This window comes from Pteronotus mesoamericanus, unplaced genomic scaffold, assembly GCF_021234165.1.
Source record: "Pteronotus mesoamericanus isolate MK-2021 breed Mesoamerican mustached bat unplaced genomic scaffold, CSHL_Meso_final contig_25, whole genome shotgun sequence".
In the NCBI taxonomy this organism is placed as follows: domain Eukaryota; kingdom Metazoa; phylum Chordata; class Mammalia; order Chiroptera; family Mormoopidae; genus Pteronotus; species Pteronotus mesoamericanus.
The window spans coordinates 19,029,586-19,042,576 of record NW_026555105.1 but is presented as its reverse complement, the minus strand read 5'-3'; the positions used below and the strand labels follow the sequence as shown (position 1 = coordinate 19,042,576).

Here is a 12,991-nt window from a genome sequence, read left to right as displayed (position 1 = left end):
CTATTCTAACTCTATCCTATTATAATTCCAAATGTCTTTGAAATCCACCCTCCTTACTCCATTCCTATCAATAATCCTGTCTCAGGCCGCAAACATCTCACTATCACAGCCTTTTAAGTAACCTGTGCCTTCACCACGATCTATATTCCCCATGGCAGCCAGTGAACTTTTTCTTATGGAATATTTCAAGTTTACAAAATAAGGAAACACAATGTAACAAACACTCATATACTCAGTTTTAGCTTGACAGATTTTAATGTTATGTCTTATATTTTGCTTCAGAGCTTTTAAAGAAGTGAAATGTTTAAACTACAATTTGTAGCTGTGTCTGATTCTATCCCTTTCCTTCCCTTTGCAATAGTTATCAGTCTGAATTTGGTGTTTATTATTTCCTTGCTTTTAAAAACTATTTTACTAAAAACATATACTATGTAAATTTTTATGATTTTATTTAGACTTTATAAAAGTATTACAGTAGCCATATTTTTTGTAACCTGTTTTTTTTTTCCTTTTTATAAAATGTATTGGGGTATCACTTGTGGTAACCTTTTTACCCAATATCGCTACATTATTTTTTTCATTTGATACATATAATATAGTTCACTTATTTTAATATTGACCATATCATTTATGAGTATGCCACAGTTTAGTTGTCTATTGTCCTGTTGCTGGACATTTAACATGTTACTCTTGTGTATATCTTAGTATTTGCTCATCAAGTTATACCAAAAATGTGTTGGCATGTAATAAGAATTACATTGGAATCATACATTAAAATGAAGAGAAAATATTGGTAATAGTGAGTGTTCTCATCCATAATCATTTGGATGAGGACAAATTATTTGGCTAAATAATTTATTAGACAAATTATTTGTCTCCCTTTTATGTCTCTCAACCTACTTACATTATATTCTTCTATGGTCATATATGTCTTGTGTTAGGTTTATTCCGAGGTGGCTTGTAGTTTTTGTTGTATGTTCATATCTTTTTGAAATTAATGCATTTTGCTAGTATATAGGAATGCAATTAATTTCTACTAATTAACTTCTATTTCTATTGAGGTGATTCTACAGTGTTTCTTTTAATCTGTTAATATGGTGAATTATATTAGATTTTTCTAATACTACTACATTACCTTTGCTTTCTTGGATGAACTCAATGTGATTGGGACTTTTTAAAAAAATACATTACTGGATTTAGTTTGCTATTTTTTTTCTTACCTTCATTGTGGTATACTTTTTTTAAAGATTTTATTTATTTATTTTTAGAGAGAGGGAAAGAGAGGGAGAGAGAAACAGCAATGTGAGAAACATTGATTGGTTGCCTCTCCAACATGTCCTGACTGGGCACCAAACCTGCAACCCAGGCATGTGTCCTGACCGGGAATCAAACCGGCAGCTCTTCTCTTTGTGGAACAGCACCCAGCGAACTCAGCCACACCATCAGAGCATGGTATACTTTATATATAACAAAATTTACCCACTTTATGTATTCGGTTTGACTTTTAGCTGTTGTATTTAGTTGTGTTAGTGCCATTGCAGTCAACATGCAGAATATTTCCACCCTGACTAGTGTGACTTAGTGGATTGAGTGCTGGCCTGCAATCTGAAAGGTTACCAGTTTGAGCCCCAGTCAGAGCACTTGCCTGGGTTGCTGGCCAGGCCCCCATTTGGGGGCACGTGAGAGGCAAGTGATCCATGTTTCTCTTCCTCTCTTTCTCCCTCCCTTCCCCTCTATGAAAATAAATAAATACATCTTTTTTTTTTAAAAGAGTATTTCCATCACCATAAAAAATTTATCATGCCCCCAGTATGCCCCTTTGTAATCAGTTTTTCCCATCAGTCTCAAGCAGCCACTGATCTGCTTTTTGTCACTAATTTTTGTCTCGTCTGAATAGTTTTGCTGTGGATCTGGCATCTCTCACTTAGCCTAATGCTTTTGACATTTATCCATGTTGTTGGATCTGTATCAGTAGTGTGTTCCTTTTTGTTGATGTGTTATTTTCTATGATGACTAGTATGTCAAGCATCTTTTTATGTCTTCATCAGCCATTTCTATTCCTTCCTTTGTGAATTGCCTTTTTTTTTTTTTTTTTTTGACTGACAGTTCCTGCCTCAGGCTTATTTGTACACACAGCACAGAAGCACACCAGTTCCATGCAGAGAGTAGCCCATGGGTCACACCGATTCTTCTTTCCTCACATCAGAAGACAGAGACCTCCACTGCGTGGAGCCTTTGTGGGGGCCTGGGCTCTTTTGGGGGCCAGAGCTGCAGCTGTAGCCAGGCTTGGTTTGAGCCGGGTCCTTGGACTTTGGCCGGCAGAGCCTGAGACCCTTGGCAACATGGACATGAGCACATTTCCCAAGTCTGGGGTAAGCGCTGTAGGCGAGTTGACTTAAGCTTGCAGCTGTTGCCCTTTGGGATCTTGAGCTTGACCTCTTTGAGCTTTCCAAGGGCCTCGATAGCCTTAGCACATGAGCTCGTGGCCTTGTTGGCCTGCATCTTCTTCACACCCTTCTTGTTGTGCTTCTTGGCAAAGTGCGTTTTCCTCAGGAGCTTCGTCTGCCCCTTTAAGAGATGCATATCTTTGTGATTGGGGCTTCTTGATGCCATTTCTGTGCCATTTTGGGGGCTGGTTTTGCGTGGTGTGGTTCTTGGACTTGACCATACCTGCACCAAAGCCTGTGGCTCCCAAAGCACCTGGGATAGGAAGAGAAAGAAGCTGGAATTGTCTTAAGTCTTTCTCTGTTCTTAAAATTGGATTGTTTGTTATTACCGAGTTGTTACAGTTCTTTATATATTCTGGGCAATTCTTTGTCTTGGGTCAGGTGGCACTTATAGAAAAAAGGGAAGAGAGAGAGAACTGAAATAGTATAATTTACTAATGAAACAAGTGATTTTTCACAGGTATGCTAGTCATCTTTGAGGTTTTCTTAGGTGTGAATCATTTTTATAAGACCATCAGATAACTAAGTGCCTCCTCTTTGCTACTCCTCAGTTCTGACTTCATGTTGTTAGTATTCTGTCTTTCTTTTTTTCTTTAATTCTCATCTGACGGCTTTATTTTAAAGGTGATTTTTAAAAAAGATTTTATTTAATTTATTTTTAGAAAGGGTGGAAGGGAGGGAGAAAAGAGAGGTAAAAAAAACATCAGTGTATGAGAGAAACATCGATGAGTTGCCTCACACACCCCCAACTAGGGACCTGGTCTGCAACCCAGGCATATGCTCTGACTGGGAATCAAACTGGCAACCTTTTGGTACTTGGTCCAGTCCTCAATCCACTGAGCCACACCAGCCAGGGCCTTTTCTTTTTTTCTTTGTCTTTTTTTTTCCATTGCTTTTTTAGGGAGAAGAGTAGGAAGAGAGAGAAAAATCAATGTGAGAGAAAAGCTTTGATCAGTTGAGACCAGGGATCACATGTGCCCTTGACTGACAATTGACCTAGCAACCTTTTAGTTACAAGACAGTGCTCCAACCAACCATGCCACACCAGAGCAGTATTCTGTCTTTAAATAATGTTGTCTTTAAATATTTTTCTGTTTTGTATGTTATTTTTCTTGCCAGCCAATGAGTAAAGGTCTCTTTATATCGAATATTAAGAAAATAAAAATGTTCTTTAGATGAACCACTTCAGTGGATGCTATAAATTAGATTTTATAGGCATAGGAAAAAAGTAAGAGTTAGACATTTGAATTTTCCTAGTTTTTTAATCAGACATAACAGGGGTCATTAGAATATGGCCCACTGCCTATTTTTGTAAATAAAGTTTTATTGGAACATAGCCAAGCCCATGTGTGTATTATCTAGAGTATGCTACAACAGTAGAGTTATATTGTTGTGAAGGACCACATGGTCCACAATGCCAAAAATATTTACTGTCTTGCCCTTTGCAGAAAAAGTTTGCTGATCCTTGAGCCGTGGAAATAAAATAGATAAATTAATTTTCCAAAGTATTTATAAATAAGGAATGGAAAAAATTGTGTTTTTAATCCATATTGTTAGTATACAGCAAACCATTAATTTATTTTAATTGAGCTCTGTCTTCAAGGTCCCTTGTAAAATATTTTCTGGTAATTTCTTTATTTGAGTCCTTATGCCTCAGTTTTTGTTGAACGATAAATTATCTGTCATTGTAAACAGTTAATTCCTGGCTGTCTCTGCACATGAAGCCTGCCTGTTGTTAGAAAGTTGGATGTGTTCTCAGGTTGTGACAGAGCAACAAGGATAGGAAACATGTGCTTTGCCCATAATCAGTTTAGCCAGCCTTATAAGCACTTATGTAAGTGCAACAGTAATTTTTATGTTCTTTCCTCTATCTTTAGCAGCTCAGAATTGTCATTGTTGGAAATGCTTCTCATCTGGTAGTTACTCCTTCAGAACATTTACCTACCCTTGCAAAGGTTAAAGAGAGACTATGGTCAAGGAAATTTTTTTTCACTGATTTTTCTTTTGGTTCTGATCCCAACTTTAGGTGCACTATTCAACCTATATTTGTAGCTTTCTTGCTTTTCTCCTTATGTGCTGCCTGGAAAGCCCATGTTAGCCTTCCCAGTAAATTACTCAATGGTTTGTAAAGACTTCTGTGGAATTCATGGAGAGTAACATTTCTACTTCTTTATTTTCTTAGTACTTTGTACACATTTGAATATATCTGGCTTTCCCATAACTTAGGGCCCTGTCATGTCATTTCTTATCTGTTTCTCCAAACTTGACAAATACAGGGCAGTCAGTAACATAGGATCTAGAAAGCCTCAAAATTCAGCTATAAACAATTGGAAACAATCCAATTACCCACCAATAGGCAGTTGAGTAAATAAACTATGGTACATCCACATAATGAAATGTCATGCATCTGTTATTTTTTTTAAGGTTATGGAATTAAGAATTTCAGGACATATTTTGAAATTGTAAAACAGTGAGAACAATTAAAATCCAAGGCACAATACAATTTGTATATGGTATAGAGTATTGCCTGTTGGTCTGTTGCTAAACAAACTGTGCTAAAACTTAGTGACCTAAAACGATAAGCTTTTTAATTTTTTCTTTTCTTATGAGTCAGGCAATTCTTGGTTGTGCTCACTCATTCATATGTGTGCAGTCAGCTAGCTACCTAAAGATCAGACTCATCAGGTTAGGGCCTCACAAGTTTGGGGATCAGCTGGCTTTAGCTGGTACAACTCATCTCTGTTCCCTTGGCCTCATCCAGCAGACTAGTCTGGATTTGCTTTAATGGCAAGATCAGTGTTCTAAGAGAGGCTTAGAACTGACACAGTCACTTTCATCACATTACATTGGCCAAAGCAAGTCAGAAAGGCCTGGCCAAATTTAGGAGATAGGGAACTTAGACCCTACTACCTGATGCATTGCAGAAGGTATTGCTATAGAGGGGCCATTATTGGAAGCAGTCAGTTTAATGTAACTATGCTACCCTTGTATAAAATGAGTGAGATAAGAATTTATATTTGAGTTTGCTCATTTGTACAGAGAAAGAATGGAAGGATACACAAAAAACCAATTAAAATGGTTACCTGTACAGTGGTATAGTGACAAAGGCAAGGAATATTTCTTATATTAATTTTCAAACCATATAAATGTATGCTTATACATATTTTTAAAAAACAAACAAACAAAACAAAAATCATCTATCCTTGGCCTCTGCCTCCGAAGATAATTCTCTTTAAAACTTCTCCATTGTTTTTTTAGTTAGGAGTCTGATTTTTTTTTTTTTTTTTTTTTTTGTTAAATGTAGTTTCCCTTAGTCAACCTGTTTGGAATGACCAGGATTCCTGTACTGTGCATCTGAAAGGTCTATATTCAGCTCATTCTTCTCAGTGATGATAATCAGGAGCACTTGACCATATACCTTCTACGCAGAGGTCAGCATATACATCTCAAAGGCCAAATAAAATTATTAATTCTAATAGATTCTTAATCTGATTCAAGCAGATTCTTTATCTGATTTCCCTCACATAATTGCATTTTTATTCTCAAATTTATACCTCTTTTTATTGTTCATTTGCCATCATCAAAGTAACTTTGAAAAACTTTAAAGGAAAAGCAGCTTATTATAATTATTTGAAAATGCTCTCATTTATGGGCAATTTATCATATAGGATTCTCAGAGAGCACATGTCTGGGATTTTTTTTTGTTCATCATTACTTTCTCTTAGAGCTACGGAATAGTTCTACTCTTTAGTTTTATGTTTGATTCTTCAGATTTCTATATGGGGAAAAATAGCATTGCTATCACACAGAGGAAGAACTGTTGATTCCTTTTTTCTCTCTTTTCACAGTTTTCTGTTTTCATGACATCCTTACCATATTGCACAATGGAGAAGTAAAATCATTATTCAGACCAACTTTTCCATGTTCATTTCTCTTCTTTAGTTCGTGTTCTTTTACCTTACATGGTTAGGTGTTGAAACATCAGTTATTTTATAAATGTATGTGGTCATATGTTCAAGTTTTATTTTTTAATCAATATATGTCCAAATATTCAAAATAACCAAAGCACAAATTCATTGATTGACTAAATTATCAGTTACTCTTATTCTTAAAAATCAATGTCTAGAATTGAGTTGAACCTTTATGACAAAACTAAGAATTATTTTTATTTTTCTAGTACTCAGCACTTTTACGTCTCTTTGATAGTCTGAGCAATAATGTTTAATAGCTCAAGACACACATGAGATAAAGGAATTTATTCTCCTTGAATTTTATCTAATGTTCTCTGGAATTAAAAAAAAGCTCAAGATATGATTGGTTCTTTCACTGGATACAGCTAGAATAACATGAACATCAGTTTTATAAATACTCAGAAATCAATTCACTCTTAACAGTGATGGCATAAAGGCATGTCATAGCCACCAAGGAGAGGGTTAAAATGCCTACTTTGAAGTATACCCCTGATCTACCATCTTAGAGGCTGCTGAATTTATCAAGTTGTAAACCATCTGGATAGATCTCTCACACCATGAAGAGTATTCATTCCACCCAGCCTCCAACAAAAATACCATCTTATATTATACTTGGTGCTTTTGCAGCAGTTAATTTTTCAATCATTCCGTGTAACACGTGTGACATTAGATGGATTAATTGTTGATAGTATACCTGTTTACTATGGGAAAAAAAAGTTAATATTAACTTTTATTTACTATGGGAAACAAAAGTTAAAATTAACGTGGGCATGGTCACATGGCCAGTTAAGTGGTAAAGTCAGTGCTTGACACTGGTCTTCATGTTGTCTAATAATCATTACTGTGTATTGAGTACCTTCTTTGTACCTAGGACTAGTCTAAGCATTATTTCTAACTTTAAATCTTCCCTGCCAGGTAGATCTTATTATGTCTTATTTTACATATGTTAAAAATGAGGGCCAGGGCCCTGGCCAGGTAGTTCAGTTCGTTAGAGCATTGACCCCCTATGCCAAGGTTGCAGGTTCGATCTCCCTGTCAGGACACATACAAGAATCAACCAATGAATGTGTAATAAGTGGAACAACAAATCCGTGTGTGTGTGTGTGTCTGTCTGTCTCTTCTCCCCTCCCCTTCCCCTCTCTCAAATTAATAAATAAAAATTAAAAAAGAAAAGAAAATGAGACCCAGAAGGATGAAACAACTTGATAAAATTTATGTAGGCCATTAGTAACAAAATGAGAATTCATACCAAATCTCTCAGTCTCCGTATTCATGCTTTTTCTACTAGACAACATTACTGTTTGAAACATAAGAAGTAACACTAGTGTTGCAGATTTGTAAGTAATGACCTGAACAAGAGATGGGTAGTTTTAATCTATAAACAGTACTCTGGAAGCTAAGTTTTTCCCAGTGTCTAAACTTTTATTTGGTATTTGGTATTACTGAGTGTTCTGCAGTTGGGCTGCCCTGAGTTTTTCATTCTGCCAAGTACTGAATGTTAAAACACATCTCACTGCTAAGCCCTCCTCAGGCCTTTGGCGCCCTTGCTGTAAAGGCAGGTGGTCTGAAGAAAGGCTCCCTCTAGGTTGTTGCACACTATACACAACACATAACAGTGTGAGACAACTGTCAGTTCCTTCCTTCCTTTCTCCCCTCATCCTACAGAAAGCTGGGCCCCAGATGGAGGTGCTGGAAACGTGTCAACTGCTCTCTGAAGGGCATTGAGAAAATACTGTCAAGAAGAAAAAGGCAAACGCAACAGCTCATTAGTCCACCAATCAAAGAGGATGATCATCAATTTTACAAAGAAAATGTCCTGGACACAGAGATGGGGAAGGCTGGCAGAGTGTTGCCCACATGGCTTTTAGAGAGCTGCACATTTTTGTTAGGGAATTTGCAACTGAGGGGCATTGCTGCTTTGATTGATTTTCTGTATTCATTATATCTCTTCCCAAAAATGTGGCAAACTGAAGCATTAAAAATAATATTTGGGTATATTTTCCTCATTAATCTGTGCCCGTGAATGTGTGAAGATATGCCTGCTGCCAGTGTCATAAATGCCCTTGTGTGTATTGTATTTACAATTGTGATCCCACAGAAAGAAGTCTTTGATTTAACATTCTCATTTGAACCTTTGGTGTTTGTTGAATTTATTGGAGAGTAAGTACATGGTACTTAAGTGAAAAGTTTGGAATTATTGAGAGGAAAATAGCTCAACTTAAAGGTGATTATGGTAGCCCTGGCCCTAGTATTAACCAAATGTATAAACAAGTTCCCTTTTAATGTGAAAAAATAACTTTGAAGATATCAGAATATTACTCCTCAGTATCATGTCTTATCCATATTAGCTCAGGCCTAATTCTAACATCAGTAAGTTTAATCTGTCAAATTTCTCTTTCTGGAATTTGTTGCTGTCTAGTGTTATCAAACACTGCTTATGAATTATCCCCATGGGTCAAGTAGCCTGTGCTTAGTTTAGAATCATCTTTACTTTTTATCTCTTTGAACAAATGTTACAAGTGCCATTTATGTGCCTGATGTCAGAGATGTTGAACCCACCTTTTTTCCTACTTAGAGTACTTGATATGTATAAAAATTTAGTATTTCATCATTCCTGGTCATTTATATACAACTAATTATATTTGTTTCCATGCCATGCAGTTGACACCTACTGATCTAGATAGCCAGCCCCCAAATTAGCTTTTCTCCCGCTACTAATTTGATTCATTTATAAAGAGAAATTCAGGAAGAATGCAGATGAGATCATCAGAGTTTATAACCTGCTTTCTTTCTTTCTCAGCCACTATTTTCACTGTTAACTTTCTGGTCTCATCAACCCTTGACCTTGCTGCCGTGTTTTAGTTTTCTAGGATTGCTGTAACAAAGTCCCACAAACTGGGTAGCTTAAAACAACAATCTTCTCTCACAGTTTGGGACCAGTACTCCAAAATCAAGGTATCATCAGGGTTGCTTCCTTCATGGGGCCTCAGAGGAAGAATCTATTCCATACCTCTCCTCCTAGCTTCCAGTGTTGCTGCAATCATTAGCATTCCTTAGCCTGTAGAGGCATCTTTCCAATCTCTGCCTCTGTCGTCACACTGCATCCTCTCTGTGACTGTCTTCACATAGTCTTTCCTTTGTGTATGTGTCTCTTTAAATCTTGTTATAGGGATCTCATTCATATTAGATTTAGAGCCAACCAGATAATCCAGGAAGATCTCCCCCTCTCAAGATCCTTAAGTACATTTACAAAGATCCCTTTTCCAAATAAGGAAGCATTTATGGTTCAAGGGATTAAGAGGTAGATATCTTTCTGGGGGCCACTATTCAGCCTATTAAACTAAGAATTTTCTTCCTAACCCTTTAGGAAAATATATTAGTATTTCAAATTATTGTCACTTTTAAAATAATCTTACAAAACTCTGACATCCATTTCTTTTATTCTCTACAGTTGGTCCTGAGAAAAGGGTACCAGCAATGCCTGGATCGCCTGTGGAAGTGAAGATACAGTCAAGATCCTCACCTCCCACCATGCCACCCCTCCCACCAATAAATTCTGGAGGACCTAGGCCAGTGTCATTTACTCCTACAGCATGTGAGACCTCTTAATTATTTGGGTTTATGGTGTAGAGTGACATTTGTATCTAAGTAACTGACTGCCATTAAGCCTTCTGCATATACTATTCACAGATTTTCAAAATGGCGATAAAAAGATATATATGTCAGAAACGTATATCTGGTTATTTTATAAACTGCTTTTGCCCTCTGAGAAGAGTACTTAGCTAATTTGGGCATTGGCAAATTTAGTGGTCCCAATATTTTTTTCATACTCTTTGTCTGATAAGTAGCAATTTTAATTTCTTTGGCTCTAAAATAATTAAAATTATCATACTGATTTATAGGAATTAAATTTCATAAAGTTACCAAATTACTTCCAAAAGTTTTCCAGGACTGTCATGATAAGTTTCTTTACAAAAAAGAATAATTATTGTATTATTTTGCTAGGGCCGCCATAACAAAATGCCATAGACTAGAGGATAGAAGTCCAAGATTAAGGTGTCAACAAATTTGATTTTTTTTCCTGAGGCCTCTATACTTGGCTTTCAAAAGCCATCTTCTTGCTTTATCCTTCCATGCCCTTTCCTCTGTGCCCATGCATTCATGTTGTTCCTTTCTCTTCTTATAAGGACAATAATCATAATGAATTAAGGGCCTACCCATATGACCTCATTAAACCTTTACAGGTCTTATCTCCAAATATAGTCACATTCTGAGGTACTGAGGGGTAGAACTTCAACATAGGAATTTGTGGGGGACACAGTTCAGTTCATAAGAATTATATTAGCCAATAAATCTAAGGCATTCAACTTTATTAGTCATCAAGGAAATGCAAACTAAAACCCAGTTCAATACCACATATACCCACAAGAATGTTCAAAATGAAAAAAGAATATCAAGTTTTGGTGAATATGTGTGGAGCAACCTGAACACTCATAGATTAAGTATGAGAAAATTGTTTTGGCAGTATCTACTAAAGCTAAATTTCCACAAACCCTGTAACTCAGCAATTTCAATCCTACTTAAATGCTAAAAGAATAAAACAAAAAAAAAATCCCTCAATTTAAAATTAAAAATCTAAAGATACACATACATGCATGCATGCATGCACAAGTCTAGATTTTGAGTTCTGCCTTTCCATGCGTGCTACCTCCATTTCACATTAACCCTTACAGATATTTTACCTCATAAAGCAAAAAAAAAATTGCTATTCGTGGAGTACCAACAGCATGTCAGAGCACTGTACTAGATACTATATGTACTTTCTTACTTAAATACCGTTGCACAAGCACTATTTTTGCTCAAACATTTATTTTCTGTGTTAATTCTTTTAAAGACAAGAGAAGAGAGTCTAAGAGGTAAACTTTAATAAAAGGTTTATTTTTATTTTTCTGAAACATTGAAATGGAGTGAGTGGTAACTGCAGTAGTCTGAGCCAGAGTGAAAGAAATACATTTTCTTATCCTTTTTCCTAAATTATGTTCTCTGTCTCAAATTAATACATCCACAGATATAAGTACTGTCTTGAAATGAAACAGATTTAAACCCAGGCTATCATTCACATTTCAAGATACAGATGATTGGAATATGTATGTATAAATTTAGCTCTTTTTACCTCTATATTTGACTACTTGGGGGAGGATGTGTTTTATTTCAGAAATTGTAATCATGTGCTTTCAGTAAAGAGGCCATGAAAAAGATTGTCTGGGCATCAGGGTGGCTAAAAGCACAATAATGTATTATGTTAATGGGCTGCTTCAGAAAAGGGCAGCTCTCCAGTGGCAATTGACCTTTTTGTGGAACACAAAGAAATGGCAGGCCATTGCAACTAATTTTCTGGATTGCCGAGGTTGAGTGATTGAGCTTTCTTTCCAGTAGCTCTAGTGATCTTTTTTAATGGGAGACACATAAGAGAAATTACCCTTTTTTTCCCCTCAGCCCGTCAGTCCTTTAAGCATTGACTCATATTAAGCAGGATTTTTCTGAACACTTAACATCGTTTGCTGTTGAACAAAGCTAGTGTATATACAGTATATACAGTTTACAAAACTTAACTAATTTTAGTATATACAGATGTATAAGTGTTCATCAAAAAGTATAAAATCTATTAAGACAATGCAAATAAGTATAATTTGGTAAGCAACATAATGGAAGCATGTACAGCACAGAGAAGTATTACTAAATCCCTTAGGGTTTACCAGAATAGGGATCAGCAGAGTCTCAAGGACTCCTTCTTAATACAGGTGTTACCTATATAGGATGAAGAAGAGCTTACAGATCAAATATGAATAAAGGTCAGTCAAGAAGTAGGAGTAGTGATAGTCAAGCAACTGTGACTGGCTTAGAGGAAGAAGGGAAGTGGAAGATTTTTCCTGATTAACAAGTTGGCATTAGGCAAAATATAAGTAAATGACAGTTTTCTGGGACAAAGGTTAAATGATTGGGTTCTTTAAATTTAGCTTAAGTCATGACTTAAAATTTTTCTTATGTTTTTAGACAGTTTGTCTTCTTAGACTTTCAAGCTGGGGTATGAGTAAGTGAGAATCTAGTGACTTTTAGGCACTGGGTAATTTTATTTCACTCTTCAGTGAAGAAGGGAATTTTTACTGAATGCTGCCAAGACTTTAGCTCTAGGATTGTGTTCCAAATTAAAACTAGCAAAAAAATTACTAAGAACAATAGGAAAATAGAAAAACTGGAACTAATCACATATAATTTGTGCAGAAATGTAGAATGGGAGTGTCCCGTATGGTGTCTAGAAAAATACTTTATTGAATGACAGAATTTGGCAGCATAAATCTAGGACTGTCCAGGCAGAGATAAAATTAGTCTGAGGCTTACGAATCTTCTGAATGGTTAATAAGATATATTACTTACTGCAAGAATAAATCACTAAACCAGCCTAGAAAAAACATTTCTCACATAACACAACTCCTTGTTTTCTGGGTATCTTGTTCACATGCTACATTCTAATTGACGGCCTTAGCTTCCTTGAGACTCTATGACTGAGAAGAT

General features: G+C 36.1%; 1 protein-coding gene across 1 annotated transcript in view; it reads left to right on the top strand.

Annotated features, from left to right (window-relative positions):
- Window positions 1-12,991, top strand: part of CBFA2T2 (CBFA2/RUNX1 partner transcriptional co-repressor 2) — a 141,028-nt gene that overhangs the window by 84,954 nt on the left and 43,083 nt on the right. Inside the window, exon 2 of the mRNA XM_054573879.1 lies at window positions 9,870-10,013. Coding sequence (XP_054429854.1) covers window positions 9,870-10,013 — 144 coding nt within the window. The remainder of the gene's footprint in view (window positions 1-9,869; window positions 10,014-12,991) is intronic.